General features: G+C 40.3%; 1 protein-coding gene across 3 annotated transcripts in view; it reads left to right on the forward strand.

The window, feature by feature from the left end:
• Positions 1 to 15,699, forward strand: part of LOC136864316 (post-GPI attachment to proteins factor 6) — a 226,121-nt gene that overhangs the window by 133,382 nt on the left and 77,040 nt on the right. For all 3 annotated transcript variants that reach the window (XM_067141134.2, XM_067141135.2, XM_067141136.2), the window contains exon 9: positions 13,402 to 13,556. In XM_067141134.2, coding sequence (XP_066997235.1) covers positions 13,402 to 13,556 — 155 coding nt within the window. The remainder of the gene's footprint in view (positions 1 to 13,401; positions 13,557 to 15,699) is intronic.

Raw genomic sequence — 15,699 nt, forward strand, 5'->3', positions numbered from 1 at the left:
GAATAGCTGATGGCTGTGTAGAGACAGAAATAGCTTGAATAGCCTGAATTAATGCTGCCTGTTGTTGTTGCATAAACTGTTGTTGTTGCTGCTGTAAGGCTTGGAAGATCGTAGCTAGTTGTTCCGCAGTAGCCATTGCGAGATGCGTGCAAGAAAGAGTAAGGTAAGCTGTGTGTCAGAACTGGTTGGAGTGTCGTTGTTGTTTAGCACGTCGCCGTAGAGTTGACAACTGGGCCCGTTGAATTGTAGTGTTGGTTTCGTGTGTACCTCGTCGCTATAGAGTTGGCAACTGGGGCTGAAGAATTGTAGTTTGTTGCTTTTTTTACCTCGTCGCCATAGAGTTGTGTTGTAACCAAGGTTGAAGTTTACAAAACACAACTTTTATTGCTTCACTTTATGATATTTACACAAATAACTGAAATTTATTTTGAAGCAAAAAGGAATATTGAATCTTGAGAAAAGTCTGTCTTTATACAATATGTACAGGTTTGCAGTCTTTATATACACTTCTATCTCGAAAAGATAGTCTTTGTGAATTGACACTTTGATAGTCGAGAACTATCTGGCACACTAACATAAATGTTCATGAGAGTCCTTGTTTGTTGAAGTGCCTGAATTCCTAAAAAGCAAGTTCAATTGATTGAAGAAATTCCACCTAGCGAAACTAAGGGAGCTTGCATAAGTTAGGGAATGAAAATGGCTTGTAAAGAATTACGGGACTTAGGCAGCGGAAACAGGTAAGGGAGCGGTGACCAGAGGTGAGACCTCGTACTGCCAGAAAGTCAGTCCACCTGGTCGAAGCACATTTTCAAGAGGAGTAGCCTCCGTGCTCGACGTAGGGTGTATTCTGGAGCTGGACACCGGGGCAAGTGGGCAAGTGAGCAAGCAGGGAGCTCCTATTTATAGTACACTCGATGGTCAGGCACGCGCACTGAGGGCTGCGCGTCGAAGCTAGCAGAATGATACACAGGCGCGCGTGCAGCTGGCTGACGGAGCGAGAAGAGAGCGCCGGACATACAACATGTTCCCCGCAGGATAGTGGTGCTGAATGGTAACGCCCAAGGCACACACTGTGCCTCTCAATTTGGCACTTCAGGTTGCTGTCCGAAGAAGCTGGTCACTGCAGCCACTGTAACACACACAAACCGCAGCAGACAGGGGAATACTTTGAGGTAAAAGTATGCTGCTGGGCTCAAGATCTCGCGTAGAGTCACCCAAAGGGTGGCTTAATAAATATGCAGGAGGGACTCTCCCTCGCACACCAGGGATATTAGGCACTAGCCCCGGGGTAAGCACTGCTATCTACAATTCATGTGACAAAATTATAGTGGGGGTGAAAAGAAACTACGGGAGGGTGCCCTAAACCTGACAGTAAGGGAAAAAATTTCCAAGGAGTGACCCTAAACTAAAACCTACCTAACTTATAATACTAAATCAATTACACTAGATGATACCAAAAGAATTCACTTACACAATTACTTACAACTAATTTACAATAAAACTTATTATTATCTTATAACTAAAACCTTATAAACAGTTTACAACTAAATCTACAAGGTCACCAACAATGGTATTTACCCTTTCCTACCAGACTTAAGGTACCTTGACCTGGGAGAGATGGACTCTTCTGATCCTTTTCCTTTCACGATCGCTCACCAATAATGTCACCGGGGTGAGGAACTTTAAGATGGTGCAGGGACCTCAAAATCTGGGGGCCAACTTACTGATAACATGGTCCGCAGCACTACTGACGGGATGTGTTCTAATAAACACCTGGTCACCCACAGAGAGCTCGTGCGGCCTTCGCCTGTGGTTGTAATTAGGCTGGACCTTAGCGTAATAAACCTTCAAGTTCTTTCGTGCATGGTGCCAATTAGCTTGGATCTTTTCTGGGCTGGCATCATCGGGCAGAAGATCATTAATTGACCATAGGTTAGATAGAGGAGAATTTGGGGTAAAAGCCAACATTAACGAAGCAGGGGTTTGTTTGTGGCTTTCATGGACAGCAGTGTTAAATGCAAATGACAACCAATTCAGTGAGGAATCCCACTTGGAGTGGTCTGAGGAGTGATAAGCGATGAGGGCAGATCACAGGTTACGATTCACTCTCTCAGCATAATTTGGCTTCGGGTAATAAGGGGTAGTGGTTACATGAGCAATGGATAGATCAAAACAGAAATTCCGGAACTGGGCAGAAGTAAAGGCTCTTGCGTTATCACTTACCAAGAATTGACAGGGTCCAAACAAGGCGAATATCTGTTTCAAGCATGAGATGGTGGTCTTGGCGTTAGCCATCCGAGTGGGGAACAGCCACGTAAAACGCGAAAAGGCGTCAACACACACGCTTTGCTACCAAATGTTACCTCTATTACAGTGGTAACACAAAACAAGGCACAAACACAGTTAAAAGGGGAAGGTAAGAGCACAATATCAGAAATCACTATACACTCGGAAAAACATTAGCTGGCATTACGCGGATCTCCAACAAAAACTTGTACGTAAATATCAGTAGGGCCAACTAGTGGACATCAAACCGGGATGAAAAAGGCTGGGAACCTACCAAAGGCATTGACATGGCTTAGATAGCGGATTCCGAAATAAATCGCCGTGATCCTTAGATTTGAAAAATTATATTTACAAAATAATTTTACAAATACATTCCATATACAATTCCAAGTTATGAACTATAAGTTCAGTGATATACAGAGCTTAGAGGTTCTTTGATATTGCTTTCGTAGCAGTGTAAATTCAAATTTCAAATCAACTATACATCTAGTTACCAATGCAGTTGTACAATGCAATATACAGTGAAGTGAAACAGTTTCTCCAAAATCTAGCGTACCTCAAGTGATACAGAACTACCGGAGGCAAACCCCAAGGGAAATAATATTAAACTACAATGTACATATTTTAGTGAAACAAGAAATGGGAATGCTTCGGAAATGAACAGGTAAGCCCAGCTGCAAAAACTAAGGCGTCATTAGTAACTAATTTGGCGAATCTAGGCGAGGTTAGGGCAAACTCCTGTATGAAAAGCAAATCGGAACATTACAGAAATTTTAGCAGGAACAGAATTCAAGAGTGCTTACCCGAGGAGAGTGCCATCCCGGAAACCGTGTGACGTCAACCAGATAGGCTGCTCACAGACAGATAGACCAAGACCGACAGAATTCAGAATACTGAATTTTTTCGAACATTGCCTCGCTCACTATATATAGGAAATCCCGGCCTTGGAGCAGCCAATCAGCGTGCATGAGTTCCCTATCGCACCTAGACTCACCAATTACAACCTTACTTTCGGTCGCGAACTTTGACTAACATTCTAGAATACGCCTGATCACGAATGTTGTATTTCTAGAACAGTCAGAAATATTTTCTAGAATACATTACCCACAAAACAACACACCCTGTTCCATAATTTATGTAACTTTCTGGATCCTTCCAGGAAATATAGAACAGAATTCTACTATTCACAAATGCACATGTCACCAATCTTACACAGTACAGGTTAGGTCATTACGTTATATCATGCTTTACAAATAACAGTACAGGTTAGGTCATAATAAATAAAACCATATTGTACTTCACAAATAAAGTCTTTAAAAAAAACACTTTCCACTTGCACTACTTAGTTCACTTGTGACAATATATTTTGTACAAATTTCCGTTTGGTAAGAGTCTGTGCACATGTCGTAGCAGTGAAGATTGTGCAACAAGGAAAACAGTGACTGTATTGGTATAGATGGATGAAGTCTGTTAAAAGTGTTGCAACAACTGGTTTAGAAACCCGGGGTATGGCCGGGAATTTTATGCTGAGGTGGTAATTCATCAATTTTGATGAATGTGCAAGTTCAGTATTTGCGTATTGGCACCTCAGTAACCAATCTGATAGCTCTGTTTTCGAACGATGTTGTGTTGACCAAGAGACGCTTGAAGATGTGGCAGTTGGAGCGTTGCTTGCAGTGGACTTTGGCAGATGCTACGCCTCGTGGAGCGATCCTATTTATAGCCTACATGTGTGCGCGTGCGACGGTGGTATTATTTACTATGGAGTGGCAAAGGAAGCATATATATATATTGCACCCGCTCACCTTCTGAGTCCCAGGCTAGCATTAAGCTCAGGAGTGTCCGGTTCTTTAATAGATGTCAGAGTAAATCAAATTATAAATATAGGCACTCAAATAAACACAGGGATGAACGGGGCATGCAAATTAAGGTAGGAGAAGGCTCATTCTTAGACACAAATTAAAGGACTCCACACTAGGACCAGGAAGGGACAAATTAAATTCCATGGGCATACTTGACTAACTACAATAAAAAGATATGGTAACTGATTCCTTTTCAAATTGCAATAAGGAGCAATTTATTAACTTCATCTGGCAAAATTTCAATTCATGACACTTTCCCACCTTACAATTTCCACCCTAAAAACAATACATGGTTTCTGTTCCATCTCTGATGGTGTGGATAACATTATATGAGTTTGACCAGCTGATCCCTGGGGATCAAACCAACATCCGTATGAGTGGATGTTGCATCACTGACAATCCCATGAGGAGACGTGAGCACGAGGGTAAATTTGGATTTCCGTCATCTTCACGTTACATGTGATGGGTCACCTCCGGGAATTTACATTCAGATAGGCCGGATCCCCACCTTGGAAATGTTATCGTATCTAAAACTGGAACTAATTGGACGGACAGACCCTAGTGTACACATCCAGCTTCACAAACATGCCAGGAATAGCTCGTCACCTCTAAGCTTAACTCAGAATTTACATTTGTCAATACAACAATAACGTACGGGAAGGTTGTTCACTATGCTCGCATAATTAGGATATTGGCCGTCCGTGGATTCCTTCGCACATACTGCAAGTAAGCTCCCAAGTGGAGAACAAGTTATCACAAGTAGGTGATATGGATATGTGCTCGGCACATATTTCTTAATTTTTATTGGCCATCAGGCTTTATGTTTGTTATTTCATGTTGTTCGTGAGTGATATTAATGTCTTAGTTTAATAAATCCATTTTACCCGATTTCTTTCTCTTATTCACGAGATTTATATACCCGTATTCCTGTCAGTATACCTATGGTATATACCTCAGGGAGAGGTTAGATTAGTTAGATCTGCCAATTTGATTTTCAAACGATTACCACGCGCTCTTCCACGAATAGCCCAGGATATTTTGAAGACAGGTACGGTACAATACAATAAACAAAATGTTGCATCTACATGATGCAATCGCCAAAACATTGGGCGCCATGATGCACCCGCTCACCCTCTTGAGTCCCAGGCTAGCATTAATCTCAGGGATGTCCAGTTCTTTAATAGATGTCCAAGTAAATCAAAATGCAATTATAGGCACTTAAATATACACAGGAATGAGCGGGGCATGCAAATTAAGGTAGGGAAAGGCTCATTCATAGACACAAATTAAAGGACTCCACACTAGGACCGGGAAGGGACAAATTAAATTCCATGGGCATACTTGACTAACTACAATAAAAAGATATGGTAACTGATTCCTTTTGAAATTGCAATAAGGAGCAATTTATTAACTTCATCTGGCAAAATTTCAATTCATGACACTTTCACACCTTACAATTTCCACCCAGAAAACAATACATGGTTTCTGTTCCAACTCTGATGGTGTGGATAACATTTTATGAGTTTGACCAGCTGATGTCTTAAAATTGATGCAAGATTGAAACGTGCTTAAAAACGGCCACTTTTTGTGTTCATCTGCAATAAAAAATTAAAACATAAATTAAAAGTTCAAATCCTACAACATAATGTGGAATGAAACGAGGAAAATGATGGTGTAATTGGATTTTCTGTAAGCCTATTGGTTATTTCATAAACAACCTCCAAACTTGAGTACACATGATATTTTGGTTGACAGTAGAGTACATTTTTCTCATAAAATGATTTTCCTATCAATTCTGGATTTGCTGTAATAAAAATGATGATCTTCACCTCTTAACATTTTCATTTGAAGTTTGATGAAGTGACAATATCTTATACAGTGAAACTCGGTTAAGAAGTTCCCGCATAAGAAGTTTTCTCGCCTAAGAAGTGTGATATTCTTGGTCCCTTGATCAGTTGCATTAAGATATATGTATATTTTTCCCGTTTAAAGTGTTCTGTTGTAAATATATTTCCCGGTTAAACAGTTCAGATTTTAGAGCCCCTTGAGATAGAAAACGTCCGCTCAAAGCAGCCCATGGTTAGAATCCTCCAGTCTCCGCGCAAGTTGCACTCTGTGTTAGACTGTTCGCGCGTTCGCGGTGTGTGTCTGGTGTCACGGAACATGTGCGGGCCTGCCAAGGCCATATGACGTCACGCTATGACAAAATGGACAGCACAAGACCAACTACAATTACAATATTGTAGTTGGTCTTTGTTGGTCTTGGACAGCAGATGCTCACTCTCACCTTGCGGAATCGAATCGAATCCATCAATCGAAATTTCCACTCCACCGTTCCATCTCGCGGAATAGAATCGAACGGGATTCTACGTGGGAAATATAAAGCATGCAATGGATGGTTTAAAAAACTTTAATGCAGTAATTTGCGGGCCGCGACAGGGTGAAGTCATTAATTGAGGTGGCCTAAACATTAATTAAAAACCGTAAAGTGTATTTGTCCACAACATTACTGTTAATCTACCACAAAATTGAATATTCTAACCTGTTTGATTTTTTATTCCCTTGCTTATTTCCTTCCAGGCATTCTCTCTTACGTTGTTGTTGCAATAGTACTTATGGGTCTTGCCGTAGAGGAAATTACGATTTTGAACTAAACTGATAAGATTTTCCGTGTCCATCATTAGTGAGGTGAATAAAAACAACTTCCTGACTCTATGTGGGAAACAGCCGACTTGCCAGCAGCCAGCTGATACACATGCCGCCACAGCCAGCCGAAAGATCCTGATCGCTTACGAAGTTGAACGAATGTTGAAAGCCAACTGGGTGTTGGTGGGAGGCACACAGACGCATTGCAATACCACGTGTTGGCATAAAATTGAAAGTTATTTTTAATTTTACGTTTATACGAGCTAAACATTGTATTATCGTGTCACTCGTAATTATTACATCGCATTATTAGAACGTAGTACAAGGACGAAGAGACATGAAATAAAATTCTCGCGGGGAAAGAAACTGTTTACGTTTCGATGTGCTAGCGTTGCTACTGCGCCTTTATCACTCCCACGTAATACCCCAGATACTTTTCCATGCACTCATTTTTGCAATTTCGAACCTGTGTTTCTTTTCTTCATTACCTATACGATGAAGAGGATTGAAGCGGGAAAATAAACTCAATACTGGCTTGGCCATGCGGTACTTGTGAAACAGCCAGAAACTATGCCCGTTGCAGTGACAACCAGTAGGCATGCAGGGGCGATTTAGGCCTAGGTTCTAAGATCTTTAAGAATAAGTTGCTAGACTTCCCATTTGCTGCCGTTATCCTTGAAGCAGGTGTCAGGGGTGTGAGGAAGATAGAAAGCACATGCTAACAAACTGTAGTGCACGTCTTGTCTTTGCGTCTTGTAAGCCTAAGCTACGGATTGCCAAGCATAGCGTAGCGTCGTAATTAGTATGAATAGGAGTCGGTGAAGTTAGTTGTATTTGTAATATCAACGTACAAACTTTTAAAGTGAAAATGAGCGGAACTCAGAGGAAAGAGATCAAGCGAAAGGCACTAAAAATAAAAGACAAAGTGGAGATTGTAAGGAAAGTGGAGTCATCTACACTTTCCCATGTTGCTTTGGCAAAGGAGCTGGGGATGCCGCCGTCTACTTTGAACGGTATTATAGCGAAGAAAGAAGAGATCTCTGCTTCTGCAGGGAATACTTCAGCAAATTGTAAGGAAGTTAAATCTGAAAAGTACGATAGAATATAACAAGCTCTGCTAATGTGGTTTAAACAGCAGCGAAGTTTAAACATACCTTTCAGTGGAACTATTGTGCAGGAGAAAGCCGCACACAAATTAAGGGTACCTTTTACCGCGTCGAACGGGTGGCTGGACCACTTTAAAAATCGAGCCCGCATCGTTTACAAAACAATTTGTTGCGAAGCAGAGACTGTAAGTGCGGAGGAAAGGAAAGCGTGGAAGGAAATGGTTCTGCCTGCTAAAATTAGCAAACCTTGCAATGTTTTTATATAACTTAATATGTTCCCTTCTCTTATCAAATATATTTATAATATGGTATGTTCAATTATTTTACTTTATCTCTAAAAATATTGTCATGATAATCGAATTTTTATATTGTGGCTCTCTGTTAGTAGCTCTTATATATCGGCCTATTTCGGTATTGTTCACAAACAAGGAAATCTGTTGGCTGTGTGTTTCACATGTACAGTAGAGTCTCGATTATCCGAACTAAACGGGACCTGGAGTATGTCGGATCACCGAAAATGTCGGATAATACAGAATAACTTTGAAAATGAACTGAAACAAACAGAAAGGCTATACTCTAGTACTAAAACAATGACATGTTTTACGGTACTCTATTTATTGAATTATCAATTAAATTGTACAGTACATGCAGTATTGAACGAAAACATTCCAGATGTCTTACGAAAAGAAACTTTTCTCCACAGATATTAAGCTGCCTAATGCCGTACCGTTTTTTCCACCAATCAAGCCACTCAGCACTCGCAGGGAAATTAGGGCCTCCTTCATTAAACTCCTTCTGGAAATACACAGCCTTTTCCTGCAGAATGGGGCCAGATATTGGCAGGCCCTTTTCCCGGTGTTTAGATAACCAAAGAAATATAGTGCTTCACTTACTTTTTCGTACCCACATTTTTTCATTGTTTTGGTCTGCTCTGGTAGAGCGCCACTTTCCAATTTCTTCCCTCTGTTTTTTTCCAGTCTCCCACTGTAACATATCCAACACCATAATCTGAAGCCACATTTTGAAGAATTTCCCCTTTGTCCAGTCTCTTTAAAGCACTCAACTTGTCTTCCACAGAAACAATCACTTTCTTCCATTTACTCGCTTTTTTTTCACAGAGGATATGAAAACTATAACATCCGCACCCAACTAGTACTACAATGAACAATGACTGAAGACTCACTGCACCTGTCCTTGAGAGAAAAAAAAAACCGGTCCTACCACCAGCGGTCAGGCCAGTGCTTGGTCGCACCCTCCACAGCGGGTGTGCCTGAATTTAGTCTCCACCAAAAGTTCAAATTAAGTCTACCAGTGTCGGATAACACGGAATGTCGGATAAGCGAAGGTCGGATGAGCGAGACTCTACTGTATTTCAAAGTACAGAATAAGTTTTTGGGCATTACCCCTTTTAAGAAGTTTCCTGCTTAAGAAGTTTTTTTTTGCAGTCCCTTGAAAAACTTCTTAACAGAGTTTCACTGTATACTATTACTAACTTAAAGTAATCCCAACTAAAAGTGTTGTCAAAAATGTCCCAAATGTCAATTTTACATTTTTGTGCTTTATTTGAAAAGGTTGAACTAACTATGGTACATTGGTGTATGAATTCTGTAAGAGGACCCTGGTGGTCACTGTATCAGCAGTCATATGAAACTATAAGAATTTTTGCTTTTCTGAAAACAAAAAATATGCACTCTTGGTGACTGGTTGGCATTGAACGAAAATATTTAGAGGCAACTGTTGAAACCATATCTGATCATCATCATCATCATCATCATCATCATCATCATCATCATCATCATCATCATCATCATTCTGTTTAATATTGTTATTTATTCTTTCAGCTTTATGAAGATTTTCATACATAGATATCATATAACAGTAGGAGCTCTGTGTGTTGTGTAGTCGCTCAAACAAAAGAATGAGCACGTGGTATTGTATGTTCATCACATTTAATTTTCTATCAGATTTAATTTTAATTATTATCATAATGTATTTCTCTTCTCATGTGTAGATACAAACCCTGTGGATACCCGCATAGGTTCATTTTTCTGAGAAAAGTGTACCTGCAAGGAACTTGTACAAAACTATGTGCTCATTTGTTTTTTATATGACCGTACTTAAATATAATAAGCCTACAGATAATATAATTACTTGAGATGAGAAATGGGTCAGCATTCATATCTTACATCTTCATTCTGTAGTTAATCTCCTAGCAATTAGGCAGATCTTCATTATTGTCTTGAACCTTCGATGTATAAGCCCATTCTTATGTCATGCTCACAATGAGTCCCATTGCTGTATAGATTCTGACTAATACGTGTATGATGAAGGGTGGAATGGTCCATTAACTGGAGCATTCCCATATCCAGGAAAGCTTCAATGTTCCAATGTACATGTATTTGCGAACAGTCATATAAAATCTGGAAGTAGTTGCAATAGACCTGTACAGGAAAATCCAAATGTCTCAATAGGAAATTACACAAGAAAAGGCACTACATTTAAAGAAGACTCATTAGATGAAATGGTCTGCTTCTTAGACCTGTTGTGATGTGTATTTAATAATATCTGCAGCTTTTCCTATAGTGTCTGCCTTGTCTCTGAGCTTATTGAGTTTTAATAGAAGATTATATTAAGAGATAACTTCAGTGTATTTGTTAACTTAGAAATAAATGACATAGTCACTTAAGAAGATATTGCCATATCCCCTTTTTTAAATGTTGTTTATTCCTTTGCAAAAAATATTTCCAGTACTTGTTTTACCTTTTGGACTATACTTATAAGATTTTTTATTCTTCCTTCACAAGCTATTCCTGTGTTAGTTAGGTGTAGTCCATTAGCAAGTGAGATTAAACTATCCTCCATGGTTCCCAGTTAAGTTCTGTGTAGGTTAGGTTTACTAGCAGGACACATCTGCATGAAGCCTAGTGGTACAAGCTTGCTGTACTTTGGGCTGGGCAAGTCGAGCTGGAACAGAAGGTGGTCCTTTTTTTTTTTCAAACATCTGGCTTTTTGGCTAAATTTTTAGCATGCTGGTCTTTGGTCCAAAATGTCCTAGGTTTGATTTCCGGCCAGGTCAGTGAATTTAACCTTTGGTTATTTATTTCCTCTGGTTCTGCAACTAGGTGTTTGTGCCGTCTTCAACATTAGATTTCATACTAGACAGGGTCTCATCCTCTCAGATGCACAGGTCACCCATGGGCATCAGCTTGATGGACCTGCACCAGGCCTCTATGCTATCATCATTACTTCAAGTGATAGACGAGTTTTGAGTGAGTAAAAGGTAGCTTACCTGGATTTTACTGCTCTTGCTTACATTTAATATATTCCCCTCCTCCAATCTTTTATTATCTACTAAGAAGTATGTGTTGTGGTGGTGCTGTTGTTAATGCACTCAGCAAAATGTTCCCCACATTGAGTACTTTGTGTCTTCTTTTGAAATATGATTGTAGTCTTCTTTTTTTTAATATCCTGCACTCGAAAACTATGAAGGGTGATCAAAAAGTAAGGTTACAAAGCCTGCAGTGAAATGTGTACATTTTATTTCATACAACCAATACAGCCAGCTGATAGTACATACATGAGGTTATTTTTCGACATACAGTCTCCATGATATAGATGTTGATTCCCATAGGGAATCTGAAATATTTGTCCTGAATGAGCAAATTTATAATACCAATATAAATGGTGCTAGCACACGAGGGCGAAACGCTGGCAACCAAGAATGAGCTAGCTGGAAAATTTATAATGTCCAATAATGGACCATTTATATTGGTATTATACAGTCTCCATATCGGTGTAGGCACTTATCACATGGTGGGATGAGTTTCAGTATTCCCTCCTGGTAAAAACCTGTCCTTGCATGTTCAGTCACATTGTTGCTAAGTGTTTTACCTCCTAGTCTGAAGTGAATCGTCGGTTTCCTAGGTGCTCCTTCGAGTGAGGAAAGAGGGAAAGTTGCTTGGAGCAAGGTCCGGACTGTAGGGAGGGTGGTCGATGATGTCCCAGCAGAACTTCTTCAACAGCGTGGTGTTCTGCTCGGCTATATGAGGTCACGCGTTATCGTGAAGGAAGATGACGCCCTCGGTGAGAATACCTGGCCGTTTCCTCCCGATTGCTTTGCGCAGTCGTGTCAAGGTCTCGCAGCTTCGGTCAACGGGCACTGTGTGCCCTCTTTACGAAAACTCCCGAGTACGACACCCGCGCTGTCCCAGAAAACTATGGCATCACCTTCCCGGCAGATGGCGTCACCTTAAACTTCTTTGTCTTTGGAGAAGAGGTGTGTTTTCACTCCATTGACGACCGCTTACTGCTGGGGGTATAATGGTGGATCCATGTTTCGTCACCTATGACAAAACTGTTCCCTTCCGTGGAGTACTGTTGCAAAAATTGTAGACTCTCCCCCCCATGCACTTCTCCTTGTGTTGGTTGGACAGATTTCATGGAACCAATCAGGAACAAACTTTCCGGTACTGCAGAATATCGCGAACAATGTGACGAACGCTCTTGAACGACATTTCCAATTCTACTGTCATATGTCATAACGTGATCCTCCTGTTGTCCTGAATCAGCTCCTCCATGCGAGCTGTGTTCAAATCTGTTGACGCTGTGCTGGGTTGGCCACTGCGATTCTCATCGATGACCTTTTTTCTACCGGCCGCAAACTTTCGACACCATTCTGTGGTATGCTGACGAGACATTACAGTCTCTACAAGCTGTGGGTGAATTTCAGCCGCGGTTACATGTTTTGCCCACAGATATCGAATAACTTGAGTGGATTTCTTCACGATTCCAGTTTTCCAAACAAGTCTCCATTTGTGTTTACCTACAACTTTAGCTGTAGGTGGCAGGTGGCTGAAATTCTACACAGTTACCAACCGCATGTATTAGAATTACCACACATTACTAATTTCTCTATAACAGACAAAACTCTAGGAATATCAGCCTTGTAACCTTAGGTTTTGATCATCCCTCGTAAAAGTAGTAGAATCAAAATTCTTTAATATCCTGTGCCAGTTTATAAGAGATTAAGATTCCTCTATGATAAATAAGTTACTTAAGAACAAGACTTTCTTAAATAACTCTCTTCATGCTAGAGATTTGTTATGCGCAAAACTTAATTCATCAAATTTATGGATGCCAGGCTGAGTGGCTCAAATGGTTGAGGCGCTGGCCTTCTGATGCCAACTTGGCAGGTTCAATCCTGGCTCAGTCTGGTGGTGTTTGAAGGTGCTCAAATACGTTAGCCTCGTGTCAGTACATTTACTGGCATGTTCAAGAACTCCTGCAGAACAAAATTTCGGCACCTTGGCGTCTCCGAAAACCATCAAAATAGTTAGTGGGGTGTAAAGCCAATAACATTATTAGGTATTTGTATTAAATTTATGGATGACCTGTGTTGTCACGTAACATATTCATGAGTGACTAGTGTTTTGTTGTTATTATTATCACCATTATCATCATATAAAATGAAATATTTGACCTAGATATTTATATTTTAACAGATCTGCAAAACCATGCATGGTGAATGAAGTGATGGTATCTCTTAATATTCGAACTCAGCCATGCTTGTTTGCTGGTGAGCCCTGTGGCCTTAAAGGAGTTTGTCAAGAATCACACAAAGGTCTTCATTTCTTCACCTCATGTGCTTGTTTGGGTGGTGAGTATACAAGTGACTATTCCTATTTCTTCCTTGAATTCTTCTATTCATTCAGATTGGAAAGTACACATAATGTCTGCTCCTATCTTATATATTTCCCAAAGACATAACTGCTGCATGTACCTTGAAAATGATACTCCAGATTGAAGCAAAAATGTTGACACCAATATGATAATAAAAATTAATGAGTAAACAACCCATGATATATTGACATAGCCTGAAATCTTGATATGATAGTGTTATTTTTGGCAGTAAGAAATGATCTGAAACAAAATGACTCCCAGCCATTCATCTATATATATATATATATTTTTTTTTTTTTTGCTATTTGCTTTACGTCGCACCAACACAGATAGGTCTTATGTTAAGGATGGTATAGAAAAGGCCTAGGAATGGGAAAGAAGTGGCCATGGCCTTAATTAAGGTACAGCCCCAGTATTTGCCTGGTGTGAAAATGGGAAACCACGGAAAACCATCTTCAGGGCTGCCGACAGTGGGGTTCCAACCCACTATCTCCCGGATATAAGCTCACAGCTGCGCGCCCCTAATTGCATGGCCAACTCGCCCGGTCATCTACAATTATGGAGATGGCAGAACTTCATTGGTAGTGGAATGGAATACAAGTTGCATATGAGCTATAAAAATATTTTAATTTTGTCCAGCTTAAGAAAGCACTTGTGAAATTTAGTTTTCTTTATCACAGGATTTTTGGCACATTCTTAGGTACTGCAATTATGCTAAATAACTTGGACCACAGTCTAATATACACAGTCGCGAAGCTCCTTATTGATATAATGGCATCCTGTTGACAGGCGGAACGACGCTGGCGCTCGAAGCGGCCAGCAAGCTCTAACTGTCAGGAACAATTCTCTACCCAACAGCTGATTACACCTTCCCACGTAAATTATAAATTGTTACCACCTCAACAACTATATTATTCGTAAATGTTAAGAAAACACGTTGATACACAAGACTACTTATTGCTAGAGCGTGGTAATGATACCGAAGAAAGACAACAGTAGTTTATTTTCGAAGGAATAACTAACCACACCACTGTAGTTAAAGTCTTAGCCATTTTTTAAATCGTATTATTGAACTTAATTTGGTAATTTCACATAAATAATCAAAATAGTATTAAACTAGAAACACAATTCAAATAATATTCAAAGATATGTGCAACCTAAACGACTTAATTTTAAGTACTTTGAGTGTTTTGTTCTATGGCAGTGAAAACATTCATTGCAAAATTTCACAATGTATGTACCTTTACAGCATGAATGTAGATAATCAGGTATTTACATTAGGGAATTACCAGCACACCACATTCAAGCTCGTGAGCATTCTCCTTAAACATACAGGAGTTTCCTAACAGCAGCCCTTATTCTCTCAATTCTCCTCAACTTCCTACAAGATAATTTCTGCTCCTCTGGAAATCGAGCAAGTAGCTGCGCTGTTACATAGCTATCAGCTTACATTCCGAAGGTGGTGGGTTCGAACCCCACTGTCAGCAGCCCTGGTTTCCCATTGTCACACCAGGCTTTACCTTAATTAAGGCCACGGTCGCTTCCTTCCCACTCCAAACCCTTTCCTATCCCACCGTTGTCAAAAGACCTATCTGTGTTGGTGCGACATATAACTGTGTGTTGTGCTCCTTTGACATGGATTGATCACCCCGTATCAATAACTTTCGTTTTGAAGAAATCTGTGGAGGTTTATTTGGAAGGGAACTGCATTCCGTACTAATTTCTTCTTCTCTGCTTACGTGTCTTCAGAATGACTTGAACATAACTTTGTGTTATTGTACAAATAGTTCACACATTTTTCTTCAATAAATCAGCCCTCCTACTATTTACAAGCAATTTGTTTTCTTTCTTTCTGTCTTAATTCGTTTACCCTCCAGGGTTGGATTTTCCCTTGGATTCAGCGAGGGATCCTACCTCCACCACTTCAAGGGCAGTATCCTGATGTGTGAGACTTTAGGCTGGGGATACAACTGGGCAGGAGGACCAGTACATCGCCCAGGCGATCTCATCTGCTATGCTGAAAAGGGGTCTTGCGGGGGATGGGAAGATTGGAAGGGATAGACAAGGAAGAGAGAAGGAAGCAGCCGTGGTCTTAAGTTAGGTACCATCCCTGCATTTGC

Source organism: Anabrus simplex, chromosome 2 (assembly GCF_040414725.1).
Source record: "Anabrus simplex isolate iqAnaSimp1 chromosome 2, ASM4041472v1, whole genome shotgun sequence".
Classification (NCBI taxonomy): Eukaryota; Metazoa; Arthropoda; class Insecta; order Orthoptera; family Tettigoniidae; genus Anabrus; species Anabrus simplex.